Source organism: Mya arenaria, chromosome 17 (assembly GCF_026914265.1).
Source record: "Mya arenaria isolate MELC-2E11 chromosome 17, ASM2691426v1".
Taxonomy (NCBI): Eukaryota; Metazoa; Mollusca; class Bivalvia; order Myida; family Myidae; genus Mya; species Mya arenaria.
Window position 1 is genome coordinate 54,942,336 of NC_069138.1, and position 15,692 is coordinate 54,958,027.

Below are 15,692 nucleotides of genomic sequence, written 5' to 3' on the forward strand. Positions count from 1 at the left end.
TCTGAACATTTCATCTTGTAGCGAGGAATCCTGAGCTAAAACAGAGTCTTAAGTGATAACTATTAAGTCAGCATTCCAACGAAATACTTGAAAACTAGCATCCTACTGAAGCGGAATGTCATGTTGAAAAATAATGCGTCCTGAGGTAAACAATGAGTATAGGACTCCGGTTGTGGAGGGAGATGAAACCACTGATGTTATCAACAAAGCTTCAAAACCTCTTGCCTATATGGGTGCCCGATCATGTAGACTTCACCAAGGAGCATTTCTGTGTCACCTGGAAAGCATTGCAGACACAGGGATTACTTTGTCCAGCGGCATCATCAGCATAGTTGGTGTCACATTACTTTGTATAGTCTTAAAGTTGGTATGCAAATTGATTTAGGGGTCAATGGATCAAATATTAAGGTCATTGTGACCTTCACTAGAAAAACTATAGAACTACTGACTGGCAACACATCTGATTAGTGGAGGTCTATTCTTATTGTTATTGCCATATAAAGCTCTGTGCTCAATCAGTTTCAATCGAGGAGAATGAAGATTATTAGTTCCTTTGAATAGTTTAAGCCAAAGTCAAAACAGTTACAAGCTCAACATAAGATAGGTTGCAATGTTCTTGTCATTGTATGACACAGAAGTGTAAAAGTTACCGTTCAGTTTGAGTTGTTTACAAAATTTTACCATAAACATGTACAGGCTGTAAAATACTTGGATAAATCACTTCTCTTATATTAAGAAACATACCATTCAAAATTTCAAATCCTGTACAAAATACACATTCCTTGATGATGGAGTGCACAAAAGGAAGCCCACACATACACTATACTGTACATGTAGTCTATGACAACCTCTCTGTTGTGCAAAGAAGTAAAGCAAATTGTATACAATATAATTCATTTTATTTGACTTTTTTTCTCAGCTGAAAATACTTTGATGTACATGTTTTACAAATTTATTACATCTTAATTGTGATTGAAATCTTTATGAAGAAGGCTCAGATGGATATAAAGTATATGAATCATGCATAAAAAACAAAAGAAATGTTAACCTGTTTCATTGCATAATTATATACGTATAACCTCAATTTTATAAACAATACTGTATACAGAAAAATAATAAAAAAATGCATCTTCAATAAAAGTAAATGATAGAAGTATACAATCACTTTTTGCCCTAATACTAGATATGATCTGTTTATTATATATTTTAACTTCAGCTCTGCATCCTGATGCCAACGCTAAATTTCGATCCTTCACCAAAGTTTACCATATATTTAATATTTTTAACATATTTTTAATTATTTTCCAAGCATTCTGGTGTTGAAGACCACAAGACTACAACATTAACAGACTCGAAAAAAAAATCCTAATCTAATGACTGGAAATTGAAACTATGAATGTAAATACTGAAAAAATATACAGGTGTAAAATAAACTATCACAGAAAATATCAAACATATACATATAGAAAATCAACAAAAAATATACATGAACAATTATATGTCTCCCATAACAAAAATGTATGGGAAAATGATCGAAGTACTAAATGAATGTTTCAATTGAGCATAATTGTAAATAAAATAAAAGAAATATTTTAAAATGAGAAACCACACAACCAAATATACAGCAATCATGAATTTGGTGACATACATGTAACTATCACTTAGTTTAAACATATTTATTATGCAGAAAAACAACAATACAGCATTTGTTACAAACATATAAAATAAAGGATTGGAATGGTAGAATTAACTAATAAAGTTCCTTTCCTTGAATGGTTATTTGCAATAGTACTAAATACAGGTTTTACTAAATAAAGGATTAATATGATAACTCTCAGAGTAGTAAGATGATTTTAGATAGATCGGTGGTAAAATTTCAAATTTAAAGGAATTTAATATCAGATAATGAAAAAAAATACAATATTGAGAAACACATGATGTTAAATCAACTGAATGAACAGTGCATTGATCAGAATTTAGTTACAAAGGATACAATAGTTACAAAATACATGTACTAAGTCTTGACCATTTTTCTGCATAAAGATGCTGCATAGTTTACAAGTATACTCTCACAAAACATTCACTATCACATTTGGAAACAGAATGGTGATATGAACTCTATTCCCTTGATATTTTTATTAAAAAAAGGTGAAAAACCATATTCATCAACAAAGCATGTAATTAACCAATCAAAATTGACCAAAAAAATATTCACTGCACCATAGTTTGATGTTTGCTTCCTCGAGCATAAGTCATAAGAATGTTTGTATCCCACCTAGGTAAACCTGGTACCACGTTAGCAGGGGCTGAGCTAGCGGTTGGGACAGGGGTCATCACTGGCAGTGGATAGAATGCTTGAACTGTGTCCCTTCGTGCTTTTTGTTGTGCAACTCTTGTGCGTGCTTCTAGCATGCGATCATTCACCTCCGTCAGCATTCTTGTGTCAAGAGTAGCCCGCGCCATGGCAGACTCTGTTTGTCGCATAAGTTGACGATGTTCTAGGTACTTCTTAACAACCTCTTTCTGTTCCTGTTCAGCCGCACTCATATTTGCAACCAAGTCTGTCTTTCCTTGTATGTGATCTTCAAACTTTGCCTGTCTGTCATGACGCATAAGAGCATTAGACACGGACGTATGTTGGTTACTAAATTCTGTAATGAACGTGTAATCTTGTCTGTAAGACTTGTTCAAATCAGCAGATTTGTTCTTAATCTCATGCCTCTTGTCAAGGTAGTTCAATCGCTGCATTTCACGCTTTTCCAAATGTTCCAGAGTCTTTGCCCTTTCTAAATCTCTTTGCTTCAGAGCGTTTGACCTTTTCTCATCATGATACAACTTAATTCTCTCTTTTGCTCTATCTCTTTCATCTCTCATACTCAGAATATGTTCCATTTTTGATGCTGTCTTTTCTGCCTTTTCTCTATCCTTGTATGCCTGATGCACGGCAAACAAACATGACATTCCCATAGTGCCGTGCGCGCGGGAATAAATCCTTTGATCGTTACTGACAATCTTTTTTGGCTGTTTAATTCTGGGAGTAGCTGCATCTTGTAATCTCTTATGATGTTCAAACTCAGCATCCCGAACGAACCGTCCCGCTTCCTGCTTTGACAAAATCATCTCTGTCGTCGGATCGATAAGTATTATATTTGGTTTATACCCTCGTAATCGATATTCCGTCACCGGTGTTTCTTCCTCGTCTTCCTGTCTGTCTTCAATATCGGGAGTCGGAGTGCTACCGACCATTGGCCCAAAAAATTGTCTTACGCTTTTCACAATCTTTCTCTGTGGTGTTTTCTCTTTCCTTTTTCGTAATCGTCGTTTTGCCGAAGACTCAGGTTTTTCACTGGAGTCCTGAGGTAGAACTGTTTCAATTGCAATCTGCTCTGCATCGTAAATGCTTGAAAAAGTTCCAGTTTCAAGTTTAGCAAGGTTGATCAGGAGGTTTTTACGTTTACGAGGAGAGCCATTCCGTGTCATGGCCTCAGATGGTGGTCCTGTGCCTGGGTCATAGGCCATGTCCAAGGGTGTGGTGAAAGGCTCCTGGTATCCCTGGAATGTAATTATTAGACTTTATTTCTTGCATTCCGGTGGTTAATTGAAATAAAACGGTGGATTATATGTCGATAAATGCACCGTACAAAACAGCGAGTTTATCGTAACATAATTTCGTTGTGCCCGCAGATTTTACCTGTTTCTTGGTAAAATGGTAACCTAAAAACATACAATGCTGGGAAGAAAATGGAATAAAGTCATTTAAATTTGTTTTCAGTATGATGTGATTTGGATGGAACTTTGCAGGGTTTTCCTATTAAATACCTAATTTGTTTTTGTTAAAATTAATTATAAGCATGAATAATAAGAAAAATTGCATGTTTCAGTTCAAGATTGCAGTATATATCATCTTGTGAACACCAAAAGTAAATATTTTACTTGTGGCAAAGCCACTAGTGATATATTACTCTAGTGATATATTACTTTTAGTGCACAACTCGGTGAACTATATATTGCATATCTTGAGCTGAAACATGCAATTATCTATTTATACAAAAATATGTTTCTTTACAAGTTACAGTTAATTCTACAATCAAATTATAAGAGAATACTATATGAAACACCATTATATTCATTTGATCTATTAATGTTATAGGGAAGACATCTGGCCCCAATTTCTTGAAACATCTTAAGTCTCTTATAACAGGATTAAGCCAAGCTCACTATACTTGTTTTTGGAATTATTTGTGCGATATCAACAATCTTTACAGTCTTTGGACTTTAAAAGGAAATTATCTTTAAGAGAAATCAGGAAAAACTGTTCAGTAAAATCTAGACTTAACAAGAACTTTGGCTTAATGAAATAAGCTAGTAAAGCCTGTTACGCTTAAGAACTTTCATAAAATTGAGGCCTGACATGGTTTAATAGCCAGGAATTAAAAGTGTAACTTACAAATAACTTACTCTTAAAACTAGAGGCATCATCAATCTTAAGTCTATATTTCATAACTGACTTTATGTTTTAGTCCCTTTTATGAAAGCTTACATATCAAGATGATATTATAAAATGGCTTATCATCACCAACAGTTTCATTGAATCAGTATCAGGTATACTAATGTACCTCCGTTTGTTCTTTTCTCTGATATGACGTATCCTCACTGGGTGAAGGGGAAGCCTGCAGTCGATCAGTGAAGTGGATCATTGTTGCCTCCTGATATACAAGGCAATCACGTGGTTACAAATACAACTGTCCAATAGAAAAATAAAACATGTTTTTCCAAAACACTAGTTAGAAAGATCATGCATTGTTCATCAGTATTATAGTTTATGTTTAACTGGATCATCATATCAAATGCAAGTAATGTCATAAAAAAAATGATAAAAAAGTTTAATAAGGAAGAACAAGGTAATTACTGATAAAATATGTCAATATTTCTAACAATAACAACATATCTAGACTAACCCTCTGTATAGAATCAGGTACTGGAGAAGAACTTGGGGGTGGGGGGACAGTACCCCGGGCTGACTTGACCTTGGGCTGACGCACAGAGCCATACCTGTAACATAAAAATATAGTCTTCAAGAGTCCAATTTAACTTTTTGTTAATCTGAAAAACATGGGCTACTAGTACCTTCTGTAAAAAGAAATAGGAATGTTAGAAAATATATATAATATCATTGTTGGCAAAGTTATGCCACCATTAAGCTGACCATGACTGAAAGATCGAGGAGCTGATTTTCAGGATGTTAATAGATAACTAACATGTTTTAAACAAAATTGACGGAGTTATGCCCCCTGCCCACTCAAACTTAAATCTGTGCGCAAACCCATACCTGATGTCCATAAAATGTGGATAGGGGGACAAAATTGTATTAATAGTAAATGAACATAATAAATTATTACGAATGTTATAGACAGTAAATGAAATTAGACTTTTGGATAAACAAGCCTGAATTATACTGGTGATTGCCATAAAACAAATCATTAAGCCCGAATATATAATTTCAGAATTTGAGCAAACCCGGAAAGCATTTTACCAGTGCAGAGCTTACGGGCTCGTGCTAATTTCGACCACCATATAACTCCAATCTTTCTCTAGACAGATGCCCTGAAGCCCCCTAAACCTTCATTACAATTAACACAGGGTAGAACAGGGTTGGAATTTGGCTCAACAGCCACAAACATTATGTTTTATTACTCATTTGTTAATCTTTAACCAGCATCAAGTATCTTCAATAAGTCTTTATCTTATTCATACAATCTACTCACTTTTTTCTAGACAGATGTACCCTCATGAACTTCTGCACAATTAACACTGGGGAGAAGTTGGCTAGAATTTGGTTCAACAGCCACAAACATTATGTTTCATCACCTTATCTTATAACCACTGGATAATCTTCAACCACCATCAAGTATCTTCAATAAGTCTTTATCTTACAAATACAATCTACTCACTTTTTTCTAGATAGATGTCCCCTCATGAACTTCTGCACAATTAACACTGGGGAGAAGTTGGCTAGAATTTGGTTCAACAGCCACAAACATTATGTTTCATCACCTTATCTTATAACCACTGGATAATCTTCAACCACCATCAAGTATCTTCAATAAGTCTTTATCTTACAAATACAATCTACTCACTTTTTTCTAGATAGATGTCCCCTCATGAACTTCTGCACAATCAACACCGGGGAGAAGTGTGCCTGTATTTGGTTAATATGCCACTCAATCTCCTTCATTAGGTGAAGCTCATCAGCAAAACTTGATCGCTGTTAATCAAACATTATATGTCACTTTTAAATACATTAACTTACTGAGGATATTTCTTTCATAAGTTGGTAATGTACACATGGTTTATTTTTCAATTCAACCAATCCACTGTTAATCTGTAACCTTAAGTTCACTAGATCTAGACTGTGCAATGTTATGAACTTGTCAATTTAACACAGAAACAAAAACATCTACCATCCAATACATGACTGTAAATTTTCTGCTTTCCTGTCTAACAGTTTCAAGTTAAAATCTAACAGAAATTTCTGTGTCAAACATTTTTTTCAATAGCAAAAATAAAAATAGCTTATGAGATCATACAATGTCCATTGTAATGGGCTTATCAGCCATAGTATTTCATATGTGAAATCATGTGATCCCATTTGGCAGTCTGTTGTTTTTTTTAGCCAAGAAAGGAGCATTATTCAAAGTCTAAGTCATGGTATGTAAAACACGTGAGGGTATAAGTGTCCCCAAAATGTGTACTAAACACCACATGAATATCTTGAACTGTTTTTGAGTTATAGCCATGAGGACTAAATGTTGCATGCCAATGAAAAAGACACCAGCTTTCACAATTATACCATAACTTGTTTCTATATATGTAAAGCACATGTTAAGAACAGTAAACCATTCTTACCTCCCCGGTGTTATGATACAACTGGACCCTGAAGTTTGGATTTTTAGCTCCAAATGGACCCCCAAACACAGCATCCTCAATAATTTCCTCATCTGAGATCACATAGTTGTCCAATGCCTGAAAACAAGAGACGAAATTGTTTATTAAAAAATATCCTGTAATGAGGATTTTGGCTTTCCATCTTCGATAATTTATGCATATGAGGAAAAGTTCTCAAACAATTTCTAGGGTTTATTAAGTTTGGTTTGTGGGCATTAAGTGTGTTTTCTCTGGGTACTTCGGTTACCCCAACAACACAAGACCACATTCTTGCACAACTTAGCATAAGTTAATATAGTTGTTTCACAAACATTGTAAAATAAATAATACCTTCAAAGTCCAAACACTATTGACCACATGATGTCGATAGTTCCGCTTCAAACTGAGGGGCGTATCAAACATCGTCAGGGCCATAAGGTTCGGGCAGGTGGCAAGATTCTGCAGGCTTTCATACTTCCCAAGGGGGTTGTCATGGAGATGAAGGAATTTCAGGGCTCGCATTCCTGACCAGAATGCCAGGCCTGGAAGTTGGCTTATCTGATTACTATGAAGGTCTAGCTTAATCAGATGCCTGCATGCTGCTAATCCATCTATCTTTGTTAAAAAGTTATTGTTCAGAACCAAAATCCTTATGTTCATACAAAATGTCAAATCCCCGATTTTCCGCAGATGGTAACCGTCCAATCGAACAAACAACAACTGAGAGACATCCTTGATGTATTTTCCATTGGATAGCTTACCACAGTTTCTGATGAGGAAATCTTGTGAAGGAGTTATAAGCAGTCCCTGGAAAAAGATGGTTTTTTTTTATTAAACATATTTTTAAATTTATTGTGTACTCATCATCATTCTGCATGAAATACGTGTAACAAAATTATCTTCATAACAAGTATTATTGGGCAATGCTTAATGACGTCAGACAAAGTTAAAAAGTGCATAATTTAAGTTTTTCAAATTTTGCTTTCACTCGCTTCACTGCCGCCTGAAATCAGAACCTGCCAAAATCCACTTGTGTGGCATTATGCATACAATATTACAACCTCCTGGCTCAAAACGGGGTACTTATAACCCTATTGTATACTTGTATTCATTGAAGCTATATTGTCCAGGTGCTTATTTTCTAACTATCTATACAATCATAACCCCATCTCCCCTACAAAAAGCTTAAACTTTGTAATGTCATGCAAAACTAATTGTTAAGAAAGGGCAAATTATCTAGCATCATTCTGTTAGAAATGAATCTTATCATTTTTCACTTATCACTTATTTCTATCATAACAATTATGTAAAAAACATTGTGTGATCATCAGTACAATAATTGTTTTGTTTTCAGTCAAGACCACTCAGCTATGTAGAATGATAACTTGCCCTTCATTGTTATTTAAGAATACTTATTGGTAACATGCAAATTCATTGGAAGAAGACTTGCTTTCCCTGCCTCATGTATATAATATAAAATGAGATTTTGTCAGTCAATTGTTCCTGGGTATTTATGAAGTATTACAGAATTAAGTACCGTGGTTGCCGATGATGAAAAACTACTAACATAACAGGGACAAATATGATGTTACCTGGTGTTCCGCCTGTCTAATTGTTTCCTCTTCCCGTTGCTTGTAGTATTTATCGAGATTTCCAACGTTCGACCCCTCCCGTTGTGTCTCATTGAGACGTTGAAACTTTGTCCAGTCTGGTATACTCACCATTTTGACTGGTTTTCAATTTTATGGGTAGTTTGTTAGATTCAACTGAAAAGGAGAAAAACAATTAATTTACTTATTAGTTTTTTTTCTAACAGAAATATTATTAGTGAAATATTGTGCTGTAATACCATTATAGACTTATAATGAGATGAATTTCCATTTTTATGACACTGTGAAATAAACAATTAGATAGCACTGTTACTCTAAGTAAAAGATCATGCTGTATGATAGTAGTCGATTTAGTACCAGTCCTCAGAGCTTGGTCAACTCAGGCCCGGCACTACGATTGTTTCCAGGTTGGTTTCAATAAATTTTACGTAATCAGGAATTCTTTTGATTTTAACAGGCATGTATACATAGCAATTCAAATGTTAAAGGCTTCAGACTTGTTGAGTCAAATTTAAACTTTAATGACTGCTGTACACAGTCTCAAATAAGCCTTGTTTGCTGAAGTTTATACCAAATTACTTAAATAAATCATAAACATAAACTTTTATTTCAACCAAACATCTCAAATGACATGTTTCTTAAACCGCCCAATATCTTAGCAATACCGTTGTGAAAATAATTTTCTTGGCTTAATGTCAATAAATTAATACATTTGTAGTATATAGAGAAGACAGTGGGAAGATTTTCAATAAATTGGTAAAGTTAACAACGATGTTAACATCATCATTGTTAACTTTCAAATCTTTACTGTCACTCTGGAACTTGTGATCTGCTGTATTTCTAACAAGATTTGAGACAACTGTTTCAGCTGTACTCATTTTATTTAAATATATATATATATATGAGCACATCTTAAACTAATCCTGTTTGAAAGTTAACAGCAATATTGTTAATCAAATTGTTAACCTTAATGAAGTTCTGAACTTTCAGTCTTATTTTATACTAATCAAATAACAAAATAACTTAAATAACAATTAAAACCTTATATCTATAATCTATTTATATTTGATATATCAACAGAATGCCCAAGTTCATTAAATAACATCAATTAAATAGTTATTAGAATGCATCCTTCAATGTAGATGTAGAAAAGTAAGATGAAAAAACAACAAACATTATACAGTAATTTTTACAAGAGCTGGACCCAAAACCTATTTTGCAAAATGATTGGTTGTACAGGGAGCTGTATTACAGTGTAGATTGATTGCTGTTACTTTTAAACGGTTGCACGTGTGTTTATTCATAAATGACGATTAAGTTTGATCTCCAGCTTACTTTTGCGTCAAAATGAAACTTAATTAAATTTCCTTCAATCTTTGCGGAGGCATTATATCACAAAAGTAGGAACACAGATGACATTGATTCAACAATAATAAAAATTTAATCTATTTTTCCATTCATTGCATATTTTGATTATTTTCCTATCCCAGCAACCAATGTTAGCGCTGCCATATAGGAAAGACTCGTAACAAACCTTCTTTATATATGTTAAGTTTATAATCCGGTACAACTTTTAACGCCAAAGAACCAACTGCAGTATTGAGTTTAGTAAAGTTTATTAAAATTAATCTATAAATTGTACACGCAGAGTGTTTTATTCATTGTGAAAATTGCTAATAAAGACATTACGGTGCCTGGCAATCAGAAGCAAAGCCATTAAATCTGGGCCTATTTCCGTACAAAGCCCTGCTTTAAAAAGAGCCTTCTTTCAAAGTTTTAGAAAAGGATATTTAAAATCAAACAAGTCTTGAGTTCCATTATATTCGATTGTTTCCTCCTGGGACTTCAAAGTCCAGCTTTCCACCAAACCTGATCACTGAACATTTTTGTTTAACTGCTGAAGGACATTAGTGTTCAACGTTATATTTTGTCCAATGAGAAGGCAGTATTTCTTAAGTTTTCTCATACATTAATATCACAAATTATTCACAAGTCAACAGTTATTGATTATAATCAATTTAAGTGGTAGATTAAAACAATGGTTGGCCAAGTTAGTAGCTAGTTTCGACAATATAATGTAAACCACTAACCACTTTTTTTCAAACTCTTTGATCAAGCTATTTAAAATCAGACCAGATCAGATCAATTTTGAGTTTGATTATATTGGATACCACCACTTAAAAGTCCAGTTTTCCATCAAACCCTGGATCACCCAACGATTTTCTGGGACTCGTTTAGTTTAACTGCTAAACGAAATTAAACATTCAATTATTCATGTAGTCATTAGTTGTTTGAAGTTTTATTTCTGGCTAGAAGTTGAAACTTGATATTTGAATATCAATATATGTTCAATACAAGGCAAAACCATTACACTTATTTTGCAGTTTTTAGATCAATTAAAATTGAGCAATCTTTCAAATACTGTCTCTATGTCATTCATAGGGTTTAGCATATGAAAATAATCATAAAAAAAACATTCATATATATATATATATATATAATGTTATTTAAATTTAGTATTAATTTTAGTTATAATCATTTGTACATTAATTATTGCTATAAAAAAGTCATCATAATACAATTATAGTATCATTTTTTAATTCATAAATAATCATACTAAAAAAGGTTGAAGAATATGCAAGGAAAAAAGTAGGGCAAAAATGATTAGCATTACTAATGGATAAAAGCTCTAAAAGGCTTTAATGTTTAGAATGGAGGGAAAACAAAACTGAAACCATCTTCCAAGTCAATTTCATAACGATTTCAGAACCTATGCAGTTAGGCACAGCAGTCAGGCACAGACAATCAGAAAGGTTCATTTCAATTGTGGGGACAAAAAGTTTAAGGGTATAAACGTGAAATTTATACCAACAAGTGTTGATTAAATAAATCAACCTTAATTAGACTTGAAAAAGAGGTCAAAACTGCATAAGATCTATTGTATATATATATACATAATGTATTGAAAATAATGAAATATTACAACTTATTTGATCATATCTGTTGTTTATTTTTATAATTCCGCATTTATCAAACTGTTTTCATTATATCAGAGTATGAACATACAAACTTCCTTACCAGTTCAAAAACACGTAAAATTTTATGCAAATGTAAAGTATCCAACTCACAATCCAACCGACACCAAAAGAAGGAAAAACAATCTATCGAAGAAACCTTCTACGTTATTCTAATAAACTCTGGTAATCCATAGGCTGCAAGTCACCATATAAAAAACCTTTACAGAGATATTTTAATTGATAGTTTCTTTAACCCTAATTCTTTGGGCGCATTTCTCTACCCGAAGATATAAACCAATCAATATTGACGTTTCACAATATTGCAACCAAATATCTAATAGCAGTTAAGCCTTATATCAATATTTTAACAGAATCATACCATGAAATATGAGCTTCCCGTTTAAATGGATAATTCAGGTGTCAAAATAGTGTTATTCCATTTATTTCCAAACTGAACTATCGAGGATAAAAGATTTGCAGTATTCAACGAGGCTTAAATCACCATACTGGCAATATGACAAATAACATTATAAGACAGATAAACCTCACTGTAATATTACCCATTAGATCTTAAAATCTGCACTTTTATTACCAATTTAATTTTTGTTTAAGATTAATAAGTGCAATACTTGGGTAAAAATACCTGCATTTCTATATAAATTATAATATCTTATCTTTAATTTATGGCGGTAAGACATTTTTAAAAGTTATGATTTCTATATAAATTATAATATCTTATCAGTAAATTTATTGCTTTAAGACATTTTTTAGCTACTGATTTACAATTAATGGTACTACAAACTTTTTAAGATATATCTTCATAATAATTTATAATGGTCCTTAAATTAAACACTAATAACCAAGCAAATTTGCTTTAGCTGATACTGCATAAATTCATTAACCTGAGTTTATAATATTTATTTTGAAAAAAATATGTGTTTCTTTTAAAAATAAAATAGATAATTTTCAAAGGTTTGAAATGTGTATTACAGACATTATAAGGGACCCTAAATAATATCAATGAATGACAGTACAATCATTTTTTCATGTTGGTAATTCCAAGTAGTTAAATATTATCAATTTAAAAAAAAATACTGTTGATGAAGTCAATGTCACAGATTTTGCAAAACACATAAATTTGCAATTGACGTAATCAATTATTGACCACAACACAATATTTTACACAAGTTCTTGATTTTGTTTAAAGACTTCTCACTGCAGCCCATTGGGTCGTTTAATAATTAAAAGCAAAGGAATTTATTTTCACACAGAAGAAACTTTACAAGCTAGTGGCATTTTGCACAGACTGTTTGTAACTAAAATAAAGTATATGACAGTCATACTGATTCAATAATTTACTAATACTAGTATAGTACTTTTGACAGTGTATATTGTAATTGAATGTGCTTTAAAGATAAGATAGAGATGTGTTTTGTCAGATGTTTGATTTTTGTATCATTAAACAAGATAATTTTTGTATAGGTTATTGTTTATTTTGAGACCTTTATGGAAATTAAACATTAAAGCACAGCGGGGCTTAATATGATAAGCAAACATTTCAACTATAATGATACTCAAATATATCAGACTTATATTTAAAAGAAACAACTTCATTACGAACAACCTCTATTTTGATTTGACTAATATTATATAATAAATCACTATCATAATATCACTATGAAAATATAATATCACTATGGAAATATACTAACAGATATTTTAAAAAAATACTAAAATGCCATTTTAACCAATTATATACAATTAATTAAAAAAACACACTAAAAATTAGCTCTTAGAAACAAAATCACAGTAAAACAAAGTTTAACAGATATCATTATATCATTAACTTTTACATTATTATTTATGTAAATATTGTTAGTTTTTCTTATCTAAAAATAAAATCAACCAAACTTTGTGATGTTTCATAGTTATATTTATTAAGTGTTAATAAAAGTGCAGTAACAATGTTTAGACCTATAATTGAAAAAACACTCATAGATGATTGTTTGTGGAATAACAACATGTAGGGCTACCTGGTCCCATGTGTGAACACCACCAAATCCTGATACTTTACACTGTCACACAGTTATAGATGCATTGTTGATATCCTGGTTAAAAAGTCATGGTTTAAGAATGTGTGTTATTTTCATATATATTTAAAAAAATATTTGCCATTGGATATATTGGTGATCTAAGGAATGCACATCATCAGATGAGATTGATGCAAGTAAAACAGTCATCGAAATTAGACTTTTGGATCAACAAGCCCGAATTATTATACTATTGCTTAGCATCAAATTTTTGAACAAGCCCTGCTATATAAAATTCAGAATTTGAGCAAGCCCGAAAGACATTTTACCAGTGCAGGGCTTGTGGGCTTGTGCTAATTTCGACCACTGGTAAAACGTCTAAGTTGTCAGTTAAACAACAACATTTTAATCTCAGTCTATTCAGTTCTAAACTCAATTTAGTTCTGACATCCATCAATTAAAATAACTCCTCGTATTTTGTGTGGGGAGGAACTTAATAAGAGTAACTATTATAAAAGGTCACCTATTTTAGAGCTCTGTACTTGTGTTCAACCAGCAATATGGTCCCCTAGTTGATCTCTTGGTCCCTCAATTTGTCTTATAAAATGTATGAATTAGTGAGAATTTTCATTCGTAAAATAAACACAAACATTTGATTATTGTATATATATCGCAGTGTTTTAGAATGCATTTTAATATATTCTTTGGCCAAAAGATGAACTTGGGGACCAAAGTGCATGACAAAAATAGCTGGTAGCCACTATATGGGCTTTTTATTTTTAGCGCTTTATTGTTATAATATCATAATATGAAAGCACAAACATTTTCAGGACTTATAAAAAATTACAATTTTAATCCGGGAGTATTGGACCCAGTTTTAATTAAATGTTGTTGTTTTAGAAGAGATTTGAAATCATTGCACTTAATAAACTATGTAATTATTGGCAGTCAGTTATATGGAAGTAGGAATCTGCAAGTAAAAAATTATAAAAAGACTATAAATGGTCGTTAAACTGACCGGAACTAGTCTAAAATAATAGACGTGTTAAACGGGATTCTTCCAATCCCTAACGTCTAAACGGGAATGTGCAAAAAACGGGGGTGTTTTAAAAATATTGAAATTGTTTTAAGTGAAGTATTTTATGGTTGAAATTGATCATAAAGAGTTATACTCATATTTCACCATGTAAGTGAAATGTTATTTTGCACTAAACAAGCATTTAATGCATTAAAACAAGTTGTTTACCTTTCCAATAAAACGAAAGTTGACTGACACAGACAACAATTATGCGAAGGGGTACAACTCGATACAATCGTAATAGCTCGGCCTCCTCCGAGAAAGCTTCGAGATAGACCTTGTTATACAATCGTAACAACTCGGCCATGGCCAAAATGTTCCGAGCGATTTAAAACTGTGCCCTAAAGCCTTGCAGGTGCCCTTCATGTATATATCGTTATGTTTTGACAGAATGAAATGAAGAAAAGCCATCAAACTCATAATTATAAGTTGGATATTTATTTTTTGTGTACAGAACTAATATAAAATAACATTATCTGGTAATATTTCTTGTTTTTATGATATTTTATAGACGCTATATGCTTTAACCCGGAATCCTGATCGGAACAACTACCCACTTTTGATACTAAACAATTTGTACGTGAAGGATTTGCCATATCAAATATCTAAAAAAAAAACGTCAACGTACAATTATTTGGACTAGACCGGAACCAAAGGCCAAACTTCACGTTTTCCTTGTTACAAAATTTAAGGTTTACCAAACAAGATCAGTCAGCAACATAGAACTGTTTGATACAGTTTTTTAAACTGATGTGCATGAAGTTGAGTAGAACAAAGTAGTAATTTGTAGTTCAAAACAATTAAATAAACTTGCGAATAGTTATTTTAAATAAACTGTTTTTCTTTTCATTCCCTAATTCAACCCATGCTTCATTCGATAGGGAACATAATGTTTAGAAAGTTAAACCAACTTTACCATTAATGGAATCACTGTCATTCAGCTAAATAGGACTATTTTGTCCATCAAAAATTATCAATTAGTTATCCATTTGTAAACGTCTCCCCAAGCAACTTGACAGGTTTATGATTATGT

At 32.4% G+C, this 15,692-nt stretch overlaps 1 protein-coding gene across 3 annotated transcripts; it reads right to left on the minus strand.

Moving 5' to 3' along the window:
- Window positions 1–888: 888 nt before the first annotated feature.
- Window positions 889–15,664, minus strand: LOC128222901 (uncharacterized). Of its 3 annotated transcripts, none has more exons than XM_052932074.1 (8): window positions 15,576–15,664; window positions 8,517–8,690; window positions 7,276–7,731; window positions 6,907–7,023; window positions 6,138–6,265; window positions 4,959–5,052; window positions 4,617–4,706; window positions 889–3,552 (listed from the first exon to the last, which is right to left on the minus strand). In XM_052932074.1, the coding sequence occupies exons 2-8, from the start codon at window positions 8,646–8,648 to the stop codon at window positions 2,212–2,214; spliced, it is 2,358 nt and encodes a 785-aa protein (XP_052788034.1). In that variant the 5' UTR covers window positions 8,649–8,690; window positions 15,576–15,664; the 3' UTR covers window positions 889–2,211. The 3 variants fall into 3 exon arrangements, with proteins under 3 accessions (XP_052788034.1, XP_052788035.1, XP_052788033.1); XM_052932075.1 differs by lacking the exon at window positions 15,576–15,664 and adding an exon at window positions 11,663–11,833; XM_052932073.1 differs by lacking the exon at window positions 15,576–15,664 and adding an exon at window positions 11,613–11,833.
- Between the last annotated feature and the right edge of the window lie 28 nt (window positions 15,665–15,692).